Raw genomic sequence first — 15,678 nt, forward strand, 5'->3', positions numbered from 1 at the left:
ATATATTGTGCAGGATATAATTTCAAGCAAAATACTGAACATGTCAAAAGTTAGGTTGGCTACTTGCTCTTGTTTAACTTTTTGGGACTAATTTAGGTGCTAACTGCTGGAGGTTTTAACAGCCAGTAGTTTAATCACTAATCAAGTAACAGGAGAACATGTAGCAGGAGCTGACACACTGATAATGTAACACCTACAAAAAATCCAGCTTTATATGCCCAGATCTCTAAAATTAGCTTAAAGAAAGCTAGTTTAAAGAGCACTAGACACATTTATAGTTTTAATAAGTTATAATTCTTTACATTTTCGACCAGCAAACAATTTATCGTGTTTCCCAACCTATTAATTAAAACTTAACCTTTAATGTGTAATTTGAAGTCAAAACTTATCACATTGACAGAAATGACCATTAAATTAGGATAGAAGTGAGCTTAGGCTAACAGGATCTTAGCTTTGCTTTGATTCAACTTAGTGTCATTGATATTTTGACCTTTAGGTTTTGAAGTCAGGTTTTAAAACTTTTAATATATTGCCCACACACAACCATGACATGTCCAATTAAGCCTAACATGGGAGAGAAAACTTGGCAACGAAAACAGATGGGAGTTGCTGTATGTTAGGCTAGTGGTAAGACCAGAAGTCTATTCAATCCACTTCCCAGTGTCTTTCACTAGTTTCAGACCTCAGCTGTTTTTTGGGGTCTCAGTCAGGTCAAGCAGTTTACAGGGGATCAGGTGGTTCACACACTGCTCATGTCTGGCAGCCTATCTTTTCTCAGGGAGGCCACAGAGGGCAGCGGTTAGCATTCGGTGGTATGCTTTAATCATCGCTTGGTCTCACAAACTGACTGCATCTGAAAATAGATATGACTTGTTGAATATGTGTGTGCCTGTATGTTTATGTTTCTGACATGAGACCTCTAGATGTTCTTCTCAACACTTTTGCTGTGAAGCAGTTGTAAAAGTGACAAGTGTGCTGTGCAGCTGCGTAGGTGGTACTTTTCATCAATTGATTTTAGGTGAGGCTCTAAATTGTTGTTTTTTTATATTAAAGTTTATGTTTAGGATGAAAGCACCCCATAATTATAACTAAAACACAATGTGTCAAAAAATGCCATTGTCCTAACACATAAATACTCGTCAATAATTTGTCTTTTTTCTATATTTTCTAAACTGTATGATTACCGGTAGTCTAACAGTAACCTAACTACCTAGCATACAGTGTGCTATTTACCTAGCTGTTATTCAGTAGGATAGAAATTAAATTTATGTTTTATAGACTTTTGTGTGCAGAGTAGCTTTGTTTGATGTCATTTTAAGCTGACATTGTCCTCTGACAAAATTCATGCCTAACTTTTACTGGAAAACAAAGATATTTTGTTTCATTCATTCATTATGTATAGATGCAATGTTACATTAGAGGTGATAATGCAGTATTTCCATTTATGATTAAAGTTTTCATGGTGTTAATGCCTAGGTTATGTTTCTGTAGAAAAATTCTCACTATTTACACTAGTGGCAGGCTGACGGGTCACTTCAAAGGTATATGTTCCAGTGGTGAATCACTTCTTGAAATTCACATCAAGCAGATCATCTTGTCTCTTGGTTGCACATTCAACAAAATGACGAGATCTCTGCTTGCACATTAGAGATTAGATATCAAAAGTGCTGCCAAGTTGTACCGGGGTCATTATTTATGCTTCAGTAACCAGCGTGGATATTCTTTATCACTATTTTCTAATGCCTCCTCTAACTCAACTCATTTTGTCTCCAGTTTAACCCTTTAGGCAAACATTTTCTGCATCTACTGATAATCTTGGTTGTCAAAGTCAAGACTAACCAAATAGTAACTTTGTCCTTTTACTGATTCTTCAAGCTAAATGTATTTACAGTTTTTTTTTCTTCACATCTCTTTGAAAAAAAACCTCCCTGTGACTTAAAAAGGTCATTGACACCTGTATCATAAAATTTTTAATCAAATGAACGATTTCAAACTCACCCACATTACAAGATAGTAAAAGTTCAAGCTTTGTTGGTTACTGTGGTCTGCCATCGATATGTTGGGGCACAGCTGTGCATCGAGCTCAGATTTATTGCTATTGCATTCCTAAGAGTGAAACTGGACTTTGAAGATCTTCCTGGAAGCAAGAGAGAAAATGTGAAAGCAGAGCAGCAGATTAAATTATTCATCAGCGTTTATTTACAGCGATGTGAGCATCTTGGTTATGCGGACTATTTCTGTTTTGATGATGCTCTGGTGCTGATGTTTGAGTTGGAGGCCGAGAAAATGTAGCTTTGCAAATAACTTTTCACCTTATAAGTTCAAACACACACTCAGAGATTAAAGTACAGGAAGGGATTGCAGCTTGCACTTGTTTACCATGTATAAATGCAACTGGAAGACAAAAACAAGCTATTTCTGTACAGTAGCAGCATAATTTGCTGTAGCGTTTTTACTTTTTTTTCATTAAACTTGAATCTTGACTACCACTGCCTCTTATGACGATCAGCTGTTACAGAGGAAAGCCAGTGGGCTTTGGCCTCACTGCTGCTGCCTGTAGCATATCAGCAAAGATACGTGCAGCTTAGTTGGTGAGCTTGTAAACTTGATTTATAGTTTTTCTGGACTCCATGTGGAATAGATCCCCTTCTCTCACATAGCTATAAAGTCACGTAGGAGCTGTTGGTGTTTATTATCTGTAACTTTCTAAAATTAACAGTTAGACACCCATAATGCTCTTATTGTTAATAGAGCTCGTAACCTGTGCAGAACATGTTTGAATTCCTGAAGGTAGCCTCTTCTTTCACCTCTCTGATGGCCATTCACTCCAGCCTGTTTTGAGTTATTGCTGGTGGGATTCCTGTAAAAGAATTTGATTTGTTGTCCGTCTGAAAGCATACTCAGAGTAATTGTTCTGAAACCATAGTTCAATTTTTACTTGCTGTTTTTACTTACACTGCAGTGCCTTGTGCCATTTCACTATTTTACATGACAAACTTCAATGTAATATATTGAAATTTTAGGATATGGACCAGAACAAATGGGACTTAATTGTGAAGTGAAAAGAAAATACATGGTTTTCTAAAGTTCTCATAAATAAAAACCTGATAAATTATCAGATATTTGTGTTATCTGACCAGAACCCCTACAATGCTTGTGGCTTTATTTCAACAGTAACTTTCTTCTTGCCCTTCATCATACAGTGTATGACTGTTATCAAGCAATCACAATCTCTGGTTAATGCTGCCTTGCCTAGTTTTTCCAGCCTTACTAATATTTCAAAACTAACCTTTACAGAACAGCTGGATTTATACTGAGATTAAATTACACACTCAGAACATAGTGGTTATTAGGTTTTTACTACTTGCTAATTTGGGTCATGTCTATACTATTGATGGGTAGACTTCAACCCTCCTATTTCATGTCATAACATTTCAGTAGACTGCAAAGATCAATGAATGAATCAATTAGTTAATTAAAGAATTAAATAATGATCTGAAAATGTCTTAATACCATTTATCTATTTTTTGACTTCTGTAGAAAATTACTGTCCTAGTTTTTTAGGCATATTTGATTAAAGGAAGTTAAACAATATATATTTATTACACAATTTTCTGACTTGTATTTGTAAAACATTTTTTAATACATTTATCGTGTTTTTAGGACTACAAGCCGCTACTTTTTTCCCCACGCTTTGAACCATGCGGCTTTTCTGTGGATTTTTCTTCAATCACTAGGGGGCTCTTTAGCAGGAAATGAGTCATTGGAAGTCAAAATTGGAAATAAAAGAAGAAAGCGCTCATTTTCATTTAGTACAAGCACATGCTAGCAGCAGGCACAACGGAGAAATTTCTTCAAACTCATACCCTCTCATCATGGAAACAACACGAAGAAAAAGATGCCGTTCTTAAGTTGAAGAGTATCGATCTGGCAGTACAGGAGGGAAATAGAGCCGCTGCACGTAAGCTCGGCATGAATGAATCCATGGTTCGGCGTTGGAGACTCAAGGCTGCGTCCTTAATAGCAGATTGGTATCTCGCTATATAGTCCGGAAAATATGGTATTTTCTTCCCACTTCACAGCGATATAACAGTTTGTGTTGCGCTGCCACATACATATCAGTCAATTGCGCTGAAATTTGAGGCTGCAATATGACAAAAAATTAAAATGGTAGGAGTGTACTAGAGCAGTGGTTCTCAAACTTTTTTCAGTGATGTACCCCCTTAAAAATATAATTTTAGTCAAGTACCCCCTGACACGGGCAAAACATTTTTGGAATAAAAAAGAGGTACAGTACTGTAAATACCCTGTAAATACTGAATATAAAATTCAGTGTATGAACACACATTTATATTTTATCAAACTTTTTACAAAATAATTTTTCCCAAGACTTATTATGAGGAGCCTACTGATTTTTTTAAAGATATTTTGAAAAGCTTCACGTACCCCCTGCAGTACCTCCACGTACCCCCAGGGGTACGCGTACCCCCATTTGAGAACCACTGTACTAGAGTAGTGTTTGGTATGTTTGGAATGTAGCGACTTCTTTTGGATATTTCTTATCCCCTATAGCAGAGATATAAAATGGACACCCCGTTCCTGAAGTGCCATCCAGTCCCCTCTTCAGAAGATGCTGCTACACACCAGTTTCCCCTAAATCCATTCGGCATTTTGCCTTTACATTCCTCTTCGGTAGAGACGCTTTATCATCCAGGGATACATAAAAGGCTTTTTTCAAGCATTTCAATTCTATGGGTAGCGTGTTGGTTGCTTTACCAGCAGAGGGATTGCAAACACATTAGAAATGGTATTACTCTCTGCAGCTCACACAGCAGCAAGTCTCTTCAAGGTAATTGTTCTCATGGGGCTTTTTCAATAGAGCAGAACTGTCTGCTTTGTGAAAATACATGGTTCCTTTTGCAGGGTGCAGCTTAATGTAACAGATTCTACAAACAGTGAGTGGCTTGCAGCGGCTGAAAACACCAGGCGCTGTTCTATTTGGGATTTTCTGCTTCATGCTGCAAGTTTTAAATATTTTCTCTGGCCCCTTTCAATGGTTTCTCCAACATCTTATTATTGATATACATCTCAAGTTGGAGAATAATTTGATGCATTGCACATCTACTTTGCATATATGACTATATTTTATTTATTTATTCTATTAAACTAAACTCTGTGTGATCTTTTCATTTCTGATGAGCTAAATCCCATTTCTTTTTTTCTCCAAACCAATTCCATCGCCTAATTAAGATGCTTAAAACTCACTGCATTCCTTCCCGCTTTCCCCTTCCCTCACATACGGCTTTTTGATGTTGAATTCAAAGCTGCTGGGTTTTTTTATTTTTTACATCTAGCACACATTTCACTTTGCCTTGTGCCCTCCCCCTCCTGCAGACTGGGATGAAGAAGAATTGTGAATAAGAATTATGGGGTTCTTAATGAGTGGTTTAAATGCAATCTGTGCATTAATACTTCTATCAGTTAAAATAACCACTACTGGGGATGCAACTCTAAGAGACACATGTGCAAAAATGTAGGTTTCTAGACATGGGTTGTGGATGTTTGGGGATAGTATAGCTGAAGGAAGGAAGGGGTCAAAGTGGCCACGCTTGGTGCAGTGCAGGACAACCTTCTCCACCACCACCTGATCAACTCAGGCACATCCTGTTGCAGAAATCTCTGAGACATTACAATTAGCAAAAGAGTGCTCTATAAGAGTTCCCAGCTCTATAGTAGATATTGCATACCTACATAAATCGAATCACACCAGAGCTCATTTCGAAAAGCTGTCAGGAACAGTGTGGGAAAATTATTCTGTGTAGACAAGTGATTTTTTTTTTCCCCCCCTTGCTGAAATTTTCTTCTTTGCAGTAAACTGAGCTCTTTTTAAGTAAAACCATATGCCCTGCACACCAAAATCCAGTCAGTTCTATTCTTGCATGCAACTTTATTTTATTATTCTTTTCCCCTTCTAATGTCTATACTTATTTCTTCATCAAAGCCTGAAGCTCTTTACTTCCGTATGACCTTGTCTTCTCATTAGCTCTGTGTGCTCTCTCAAACTGATAAAGATTGTGCTGTGGACAACACAATCTAATATACATGAATCTCTTTTTTTTAATTGGATCTCCTTCACTTGCTTTCTTTTCTTCATGAAATACATGCAATGGTTGAATTAAGGACTTATCTGTGAGTTATTAAATGCTATTGGTATAATAACGTTTCCTCAACAGACTGAGTCAATTTTCTAACTGTGATCTTCTAAAATGCAAAATGTTAAACTTGGGTTTAATAGTATAAATTCCACTGATTATAAGCCAAGGTTTTATATCTGAACAATTCCTTCCAGATGATGTTTTTTGCAACAGTAATTAGATTAACTATATAGTGACTTTCCAAGAGCTTACTTGCTTAAATTTAGATTCTTTTGTTTTTGTCACGTTTCTCAAACTTAAGTACTAAGTAAGCTATGTAAAGTGTAAATATATAGTGATGTAATGTGGTTATCAACAAAAGAACGTTACATTCTCATTCTACGTGTTGTAATCTGTTTTCTTGTATGGCAGCCGGTCAGGATGTGTAGCAGCACAGGTCACAATAAACTTCCACTTCAATATCTAATGCTGTGTTGATCAGAAGAAAGAGGGAAGCTTCTGGTTTTCTACATAACTGAATCGTTTGCCAGCTTGCATTGTATCCTTATTCTGTGCAACCATTTATTTAAGCCAGATCCTAGTTTTGTGTGTTAGACCTTCATAATGTTATCAAAAGTTCATCCAATGTAAGAAGATAGAGGGGTAATCATAAACTCAAACGTTAGTTGTACTAATCTTAAAGCACTAATCATAAACATTAGTCCTGCTAATGCTAAAGAGATGCATCAGAGTATTTAGCAGAAGCTAAAGCTAAAGTGCCAACTGCACTTCAAATTATAGACGTTTTTGAATTTAGCAAAAGCACTAAAGAAAAAAAAAATGGCCATGTTGTATTTGTTTGGATATGTGATAGTGTTGCAACACATAATAATAGAAATAAATATTGGTTTTTGGTCATAGCAGCAATATTAATATCAGATATCAATATTGGCCCAAATTTTCTTATCTAGACCAATACATAGTTTTTTGGATCACCAGCTTTATTTGTTCTAATACCTGTTAAATGTAGCAGGATCTCTTTGTAAATAACCTTCTATTGAAATGGTGAGTAATGCTAATGCTAGACTATCTCTGGGTAACAACTAATACCTTCCCATTTCTTCTCAAATTTGAATGTTTCTTCAGGAAAATCCTAAACCAGAGTTAGCCCTTCTTGGTTTGAATCAACCATAAGAACAAAGTATTTTCTTCACAGTTGCATCATTAAATTCCCCCAAATTTTGGAATTATTTAGTATAACATCATCTGCCTCTGTTATTTGTGCTGAACTTTTTATAGCTGCTTAGAACTGCATTTATCTCAAAATAAAAGATTTTTGTTGTTGCCTCTCAAAACAAAAATCATTGCGAGAGTTTTGTTGTAACTAACCTTGATCTAAAGTTAAGTGCAGTATGCTGCAAGGCAAATATGGGGATGACTGAGATTGGATTATTTTACTTTAACAATTAAGTCATCAGATTAGCATGAGTTTTTAGTGGTGCTTGTTCTTTATTTATTTAGGCAGCTGGGTATTAGGGATATTTGGAGAGCCATTTTCCATGGAAAGTTTTATTCACGAGTCATAAAATCTGCTTTAATAAATGTTCTGGGCATCAGATAATACAGTTAGCAACTTAACTGCACTGTAATGAAACAAGAAAAGTCTATTACTTTTAGCCGATGTTTGATTTTGGTTTTTGACCAACATGGTTTCACTTGTTTCCCTTTATGAAATCCCTCTACGTCTTAGGAAATAGTTTAAGTAAAAGCAGGAATAGTATAAAGCTGAGTGATCAAACTTGCAGATCTGGTTTGTAGTGATAAATCTGCAGTTTCACCAACAATCAATTGGCCATTTTCTGTAAATTCTCAACCGCTTCCTCTTTGCATGTCTGCAGGTTTGATGGAAACTTCAATACCAACGTGTCGAAGACCATCTGCTGTGACAGACTTTCCCCCACAGTCAACAGCAGAGCATTCAACCCGGGACGAGACCTCAACTCAGGTTAGTTTAGATCTCCTATTCCTGTACAGAGAGACACAAGGAGGATTTCTTGTATGCAAGCTAGCCTGCCATGAACTGCAATTCCCATTGAAGCAAGTTTTCATGACTATATTACCAGTTTTTTCCCTTCTCAGCTCCAGAAAGTTTAACATCGTCAAGAACGTTGATGTTAGCTCTATAAAAGATTCACTTTTCAGAGGCCTTTTGAAACTCTCTCTGTGCCTGTTCATTTCATTTTTTTCTATTATCATTTTTGTCAACCTTTTATCTTTAACATCAAATAAACTTACTTTACTTTGAACTCTAGTTTGCAGGTTTTTAACTTGATGTCAAATTTGACATCAAGTTAAATTCTATTTGACATCAAAAAAATAAGCCCTCTTAAGAGATGGTTAGTAAAAGCAGTGGAAAACTGCTCGTTATGACGGCCACCACAACACATTTAGTGAGTTTCCAGATTGCATGAGCCCAGCTACAGATTACGACCTTGTAAAGCTCACATATGTGTTTGTAGCACACGTTCTGTCTGGATCCGACTCAGAGGAAAATGGAAAATTATCATTTAGCTCCAGTTTTCAAACAGCTGGCTTTTCCGCTTTAGCGCTGTAACTCAGTTTACTTTCTGAACAACACATGCTCATAACATGCAACTTTATTTATAAGAATAAATAGTGTTATCTTTGCGATTTGCAAATTGTTTCCTGGAAATTTAGTCTTCCTCATTGTAAACTAATTTTACCATTCTTTAGAAAAAAAATTTAAATTTTATGACCCTGATTAAATTGATGGATTCCATTCCGCACCGATTTCTCAGTCATTCTCGAGGTGTAGGCATTCTAAAAGAGTGTGATTTTAAGCCTTGACTGGTTGTTTTGCCAGACTGGTCGATTATTTTACTTGCAGTTTATTGTTTTAACATACTGGACTAGCTAAATTAAACTCTTGAAACTTTCTTAACAGGTTGTGCTTCCAGAATTTTCTGTGTATTCAGCTATTTTTAGATACAACTTCAGTAAGGTGAGTTTGTTTTAACTAGATCAGTTTGACAGCGATAATAAATAGTTGGCATTAAAGTCCATCCTAAGCAATCGGATCCCATCTACCATCATATAGTAGAGGTTTTTGCTGTAGGAGGTATGAGAGAGCAAAGGCAACCTGCAAATCTGACTCAGTCACACCAGTTCTGTCAGGAGTGGGCAAGAATTTCAACAAAACTATACATCTGTCATTCTGTTGCTACTCTGGCTCAAATCTTTCTTTCTTTTTTTTTTTTACTAGTAACAGCTCTCTACAAATCTTTAGTTCCTGCCAATTTTGACACATCATCATTGGTGGGGCTTTATTTTCCTTACAAGGCCAGTCGTAATGAGTTCAAGTTACCCCTCGGCCTCCCTGCTCCTCTTCTCGTCCCTCACACTAACTCCTCCTTGACCTCCTCATTGCCACTCTTTTCAGTCTCTCCCATTTGTCTCAGCCTAGTCTAAACAAGGCTGCTATAGCGGGAAGGGAGGGCGTGGCTAAGGACACAAGAAATAATTGAGGAGGAGAGAATGATGAATGAAGGGAAAGAAGGGAGGGGCGAGAACTGATTGAAATGGAGTAATTGTATCTAGACTGGGTTGATTCCCCCAACCCCCTTCCCTTTTTATCTTTCATTTTCCTTCTTCTTTTGGAAGGACAGGAACAATGGTGGATATTGGTGAAATTAGTTTTTATACCAGCAGGTGGGTGAGAGATGAGAGGCTGAGTGCAGTTTGATTACAGTAATAGTTTGATCCATCTACTTTTTCCCCTTTATCTTTTTCTTTCTTCCAGTATAATTTTTCCAACTTCAGATCCCCAATTTCCCATTCTACCCCTTTGCTTTCCATCTATTTTTGTCTACCTGTCAGATATTTTCTGCTTCCATTATTGGTCACATTGTTGCTCCAGCATGCATGCCCAGTCTCTCAGCCTATAATGATTGACTGATCATAGTTTTGAGGCTGAATTCAAATTACTAAAGCTTACATATCCCACTACTGAAATTGTTACATTTCAATTTCCCTTCAAGAGGATGCAAGAGCAATAGAGGTAAGAGCAGAGGTAAAGCTACGTTATGTGTGATGGAGCCTTTACTGTAAAAGGGTTTCAATAGTTTTGAAAAACACAGACAGATGCTTCTGTAGTACCCATTTTTTTCATTTTGTATTAGTTTGGAGTTCATCTAGCATGTCTAGCTTTATTGACTGGAAATCTCTGTGTAGGCCACCAACATTTCCTAAAATGACTCTTTTTTTTTTTTTTTTTTTTTTTTTTTTTTTTGTTGAACTCTGAATACTTTTCAAACTTGAACAAGGTTTTGTAAACTATCTTCATTTCTCTGGACTTTTTTTGGCATCATTAAAGTATTATTGTATGCAATCGGATTTGGTATTTGAAAAGCAAAGCAATTTTGTACTTAATGATCTGTAAGACAAACAGTGAAAGCAGTAAGGGAAATATTTCACTTTGGTTTTACATAAAAACAGACAGCAAAGTTTTCTATAAAAGGTAGAAGTCTTGAAGCAAGTTTTTTTTCTACTAACTAAACAAGAATGGACTCCCATTAAGATCCAGTACTATAACCAACCATCCCAAAAGCTTTAACATAATCAAGCTATCAAGTGTAAATTCACAACAGGATGACTGTTTTTTCACCAATACCAGGTGGCTCAACAGGGAATTACAGTGGTTTTGTAGACTCAGTGTATAAAAGGAGATGGGAAAGCTAAAGTAGCAGTAAGTAGTTGTCATGTGGTCCCCATTTCTTGGTGTAGATAGCCATTTGTCTTCACAAGCCTTCTTCTACTGCCAGCACTACAAAGTGGTTCCTGTTTATAGGAACTAAGGAGACAAATGAGGTAGTAAAGGGGAAATGTTCAACACTCTAGGTGAACCTGTTTAAGTGGCTTCTCTTTTTTGATGAAGTGGAGTCAATGGTTTTTTGGTTGAATAAAGACTGTTTTTTCTCTAATGCCCAACTAAAACATCACCCTTCTTCTTTATGGCAAAGCTAAGAAATTTGTGAGTTTGTTGAATGAGTGGACAGAGAACGATTCTGGAGTGTCTGGCAGTCATTGTAGAAGTAATTAACAGAAGAATAAACATATTGAAATCCTTTTCCAGGTCACGGAAACCAAATTCCACAAAGCTACAAATGACCTCCAGGATGTTTATTGAATATTTATTATTGCTACGAACTCAAACATTAAACATCTGGGCAAATAGTTTAACTCACCATAATAGACTACCCAAATAACAAGTAATGACCTCATGTGGTTTTTGAAAATGAAGTCATTTGTTTTCTTGTCATATACCGACTATGTTTTGCTACTTCAGTCAGTGCATCTTTTGAAATGGTCTCTTAGGATAGGATTTGGTCATTTGACCTGATGTTTGCATTTTTATATTTTATTAGCTTTAAGCTTTTGCAGCTATTTTCCAACTTTTTATATATTTATATGTATATATATATATAAATAATCACCTTCTATTTTGCCAGACTTCGAACCCAAAAGAGTTGGTGGGCAGTTGGTTTTTAGATGGAAATACAAAGGCAGTGAACGAATTGGTAGTAACGAGTCATCACTAAATTGGGGTCTAAGTAAGGCCTATATTGTTGTGCTTGTTCCAGAACTTTAGTGACTAGTGTCAATAGACTGGATTGGGATATTTTTGTATTTGAGAAAGATCTGCCAATGGAGTTTATCATGATAGTCATGATTGGAAAAAGAATAAAAGTTATTTGCCCACTGCTATGTATAACAGAATTTTTTTTATGGGTAGAAATTTACGAAAACGGTACATAAAGCTGTTTTTCTGAAGTCTGGTAAATCTGGAACTTTATTATGCAAGAATGGAAAATTATTTGCATTTTCAAACTTTACTTTCTTCTGATTAAATATCTGAATCTTCCATAATGAGTCGAATTGACCAGATCTTTTTCCACTAACTACCTCAAGTCTTGAGTGGTACCTTTTTTGGAAAGAGTTGACATTTTATGAGCTTGTTTTAGATTGTCATTTTGTTATGTGATCCACATATTTAACACATTTAACTGAACCTGAGCAGTACTGAACACTTCTCTCAAAGGTGTGTTTGGGATGTTGGTTTCACTTTGAAAATCTTTTCATGTGTTTGTTTCTCCTAGGCACCTCCACATGTCATCAGCCTGCTGAATTTGTATAATCACCATTTTTTTGTCTTCCATCTTATGTGCAGTGTTGGCAGACAACCTGAAGTCCAACCCAGGGATAAAGTGGCAGTATTTCAGCTCAGAGGAGGGCATCTTTACCGTCTTCCCCGCCCACAAGTTCCACTGCAAAGGAAACTACGAACATCGCAGCCGGTACATATCGCCCCTTCTCTCTCTTAAAATAGTTACATTTTTAAAATGTATTTAGGGACTATTATTTTAAGCAGATAATGAAATTGTTTCCCGCTCTACACACACGTGACAGTTGGATCTATCTGCCATGTTGTTGCCTTCGTTTTCATCACCCCCATGCACCCTTCAACCCACTGCCCCCTCCTCTGCTGGTTGCTGTAGGGTGGCCCAGAGGGCATGCTCATGGCATGCCGCCCTTGTACTTCATGACCATACATGCCTTTAGCAAGAATGTGCCTCTGTGCCACTACAGACTGATGGAATTTCACACCCCAAGTCTGTTTTTTTTTTCCTTTTTCTTTTTATAAACCCTGACGTGACTATATCTTTCACTTTATTCCTTATGTACTTTGCATCTTCACTTGATTTTTCTCATCGCAGTTTGTATTAGCAACTTGGCGTTCGGCCATGGGGAGAAAGGATGTTGGTTGGCCAGCTTCGGTTGTGAATAAGGCTTTGTGAGCTGAACCCCCCACCCTGTACCACTGTACGTGTTTTCTTGTCCAGCAGACCACACACAGTGGCTTTGAATCCCCGTCCACGTCCCATTCTGCTTACAACATACAACCATCGACATGTCAAACTATGGATTGCAAACATTTTAGTTCCAACCCAACGGTTTTATTGGTTCAGGATAAATAATTGAACTCATCGGATGCACTAATCTGATTTCCCAAATTAAAAGTTTCCTCTTTTATTACTTTCAAAGTGATAACAGGTTGACTTTCCTAGTGCAACAATTAGAGGTTGTTCAAGTTGCATCAAAAAGTGAAACTCATTAATAATAGATTCATCACACACAAAGTGCATAATGAACTTAATTCAAATATTTTATAAAAATAGATTGTTTTCTGGATACACACACACTCAAGCTAGTCAATGTCTTGTATAATTTCCCCTATTTTTGCAACTTGTGTGTTTACCTTTTTCCATTTTCCATTGTTATGTGGATACTTCATTCTTTGACTTGCCAGCTTCTTTTTGGTGGCTTAGGGTCTTTCAGGGGTGTATCTGTAACTATCTGGTGAACAACTGTCTTGACGACAGTCTTGCCCGTCTGGTTTGTGTGGACAATTGGGCTTTTCTGGAGAAAATTTAACCCTAAATCTCAAACTTTAGAAAACATCAGACAGTAGTATGACCTTGGTTTGCACCCAAATGATCAGAAAATTGACAGAGCTCATTAAAATTTTCAATCCAGAAAAATCTGGGGGTGATGTAGAATGTTAGGTACCTGGTGGACTGGATTGGACTGGACTGGACTGGAGCGGACTGACCGGTGCCTCACTTTGAGTTTTTGTGTTCTTGTTCCAGGCCTGTGTATGTCTCTGCAGTGCGTCCACAATCCAAACACATTGTGGTGATGGTCGACCATGGAGCGTCTATAACAGATTCACAGCTTCAGATCGCCCGTGATTCTGCTCTTGTGATCCTTAATTCCATCGACGAACACGATAAGGTTTGTAAAAGGAAGCAGACGTTTCTCCGATTGATTAGGAAACGATTATTTACAGGTTGCTTTGAAAGATCAGGAAGTTCATCCATTTAGGTGAAATTGCCTTGTCCCTCTGCAGATCTCCATCCTGTCTGTGGCAGAGGCGGTCCGCTCCTGCTCTCTGGACCAGTGTTACAAGAGCCTGCTGTCTCCGGCCACTAGCGAGACTAAGAGGAAGATGAGCACCTTCATCTCTAATATCAAGGCCTCTAATGGAGCCACGCAGCATGCAGTTGGCTTCCAGAAGGCTTTCCAGCTGCTCCGCAACACCAGCAGCCTCAGCAAGCAGAGCTCCAGTAAGTCCAGACAAAACTTTCCAACTCTTGCTCTTTTGCATGTGTGACATGAGATTCCCTGAGCCCTTTAATCATTAAATGTTTCATGTCACGCACTAGCTACAGATATGGTCATCATCTACCTTTCATCTGGCGTTACGTCTCGAGAATCGTCCGAGCTGGAGAAGAGAGCGACGCTCAGCGTGGTCAGAGAGGAGAACCGACACCTCAACAACTCTGTCATGATCCTCACTTATGCTCTTATGAACGGTAGGTGTCGATGTCAAATTTATTTATGTAGCACTTTTAAAAACAGGTTTAAAACTGCACCAAAGTGCTTTACAAAAATGATAGTAGAATAAGTTGATGAAAAGAGAAAGAGAAATAATAAAAATGGATGGATCATCATGTGCGTGTTTCTACCAAATTAACTTCTTCTGCTACCAGGTGTTCTCACAAATCATTTGTTGTTTTATATATGTTATAGATTCTCTTTATTTTCTTTGAACCTTTTTTTATTTCACATTGATAGTGTTAGAATAGAACCAACTATCGGTAAAATAATTAAAAAGAATTTCCACCTGAAGCTTTCACAGATTATTTGGTTACTTAGTTACGTTATTAATCCTTTTTTTTTCTTTTTTTGTCAGCTATTGATAGAATAACAATTGTCACAATTTCTTTTTCTACCAGGTGTTTTCACAGATCATTTGTTTACTTATTTTTATGTCATTTTATTGCACATTCAAGGAGAAGAAAACATTTATATTATCTCATCTTTACCAACTATTTTTGAATTATAAAACATATTTGGTTGCATGGTACCAAGAATAAAGGCTTGCAATAGTTAGATTCCTTGTGTGACTCCATCTGCCTCACCACTTAAAAAACTAGTTTGGCCCTAAAGCTGTTTGATGCATTTCAACAATCTGAAGCGCTCTTACATCAGCTTTTTGGCTCATTTTGAGGGGAATTGAGTTGTTGCTGTGAAATCTAGTCAGTTATGGGGAACATTTTTTATACCTTTAATAAGTTCACTATGTTGCTGTTGGAAAATGAGAAGTTTTGTTCATTTTTTTAATACCCCATCTCCTTTTATATGTTCTCAAAATAAGCCTGGAGGTTACAAAGATGCTCTGAAACATTTGACTGTTTCTTGTTTATCTGTGTTGAGTCTGAGGTCTGTATTCTTCTTTCTCTCCGTTTTCAGTGTCTTTGTCTTTCCATCTGCCTCCTCTAATTCCCACCTCCCTCCGCAGGGCGCACTAACCCACCCCTTCTGTGCATGCATTAGGCCACCATTAATACAAATCATTTTTGCATCGGAGAATGGAAATGAGGTACATCTAAGAGAAAGGGGG

The 15,678-nt window shown here is 37.2% G+C and overlaps 1 protein-coding gene across 1 annotated transcript in view; it reads left to right on the top strand.

Annotated features, from left to right (window-relative positions):
• cachd1 (cache domain containing 1) overlaps positions 1–15,678 on the top strand; it is a 79,500-nt gene that overhangs the window by 40,204 nt on the left and 23,618 nt on the right. The window contains exons 4-8 of the mRNA XM_014470562.2: positions 8,033–8,139; positions 12,382–12,508; positions 13,862–14,006; positions 14,122–14,338; positions 14,438–14,587. Of these exons, the coding sequence (XP_014326048.1) occupies positions 8,033–8,139; positions 12,382–12,508; positions 13,862–14,006; positions 14,122–14,338; positions 14,438–14,587 (746 nt within the window). The remainder of the gene's footprint in view (positions 1–8,032; positions 8,140–12,381; positions 12,509–13,861; positions 14,007–14,121; positions 14,339–14,437; positions 14,588–15,678) is intronic.

The sequence above is a fragment of the Xiphophorus maculatus genome, chromosome 9 (assembly GCF_002775205.1).
Source record: "Xiphophorus maculatus strain JP 163 A chromosome 9, X_maculatus-5.0-male, whole genome shotgun sequence".
NCBI classification, from domain to species: domain Eukaryota; kingdom Metazoa; phylum Chordata; class Actinopteri; order Cyprinodontiformes; family Poeciliidae; genus Xiphophorus; species Xiphophorus maculatus.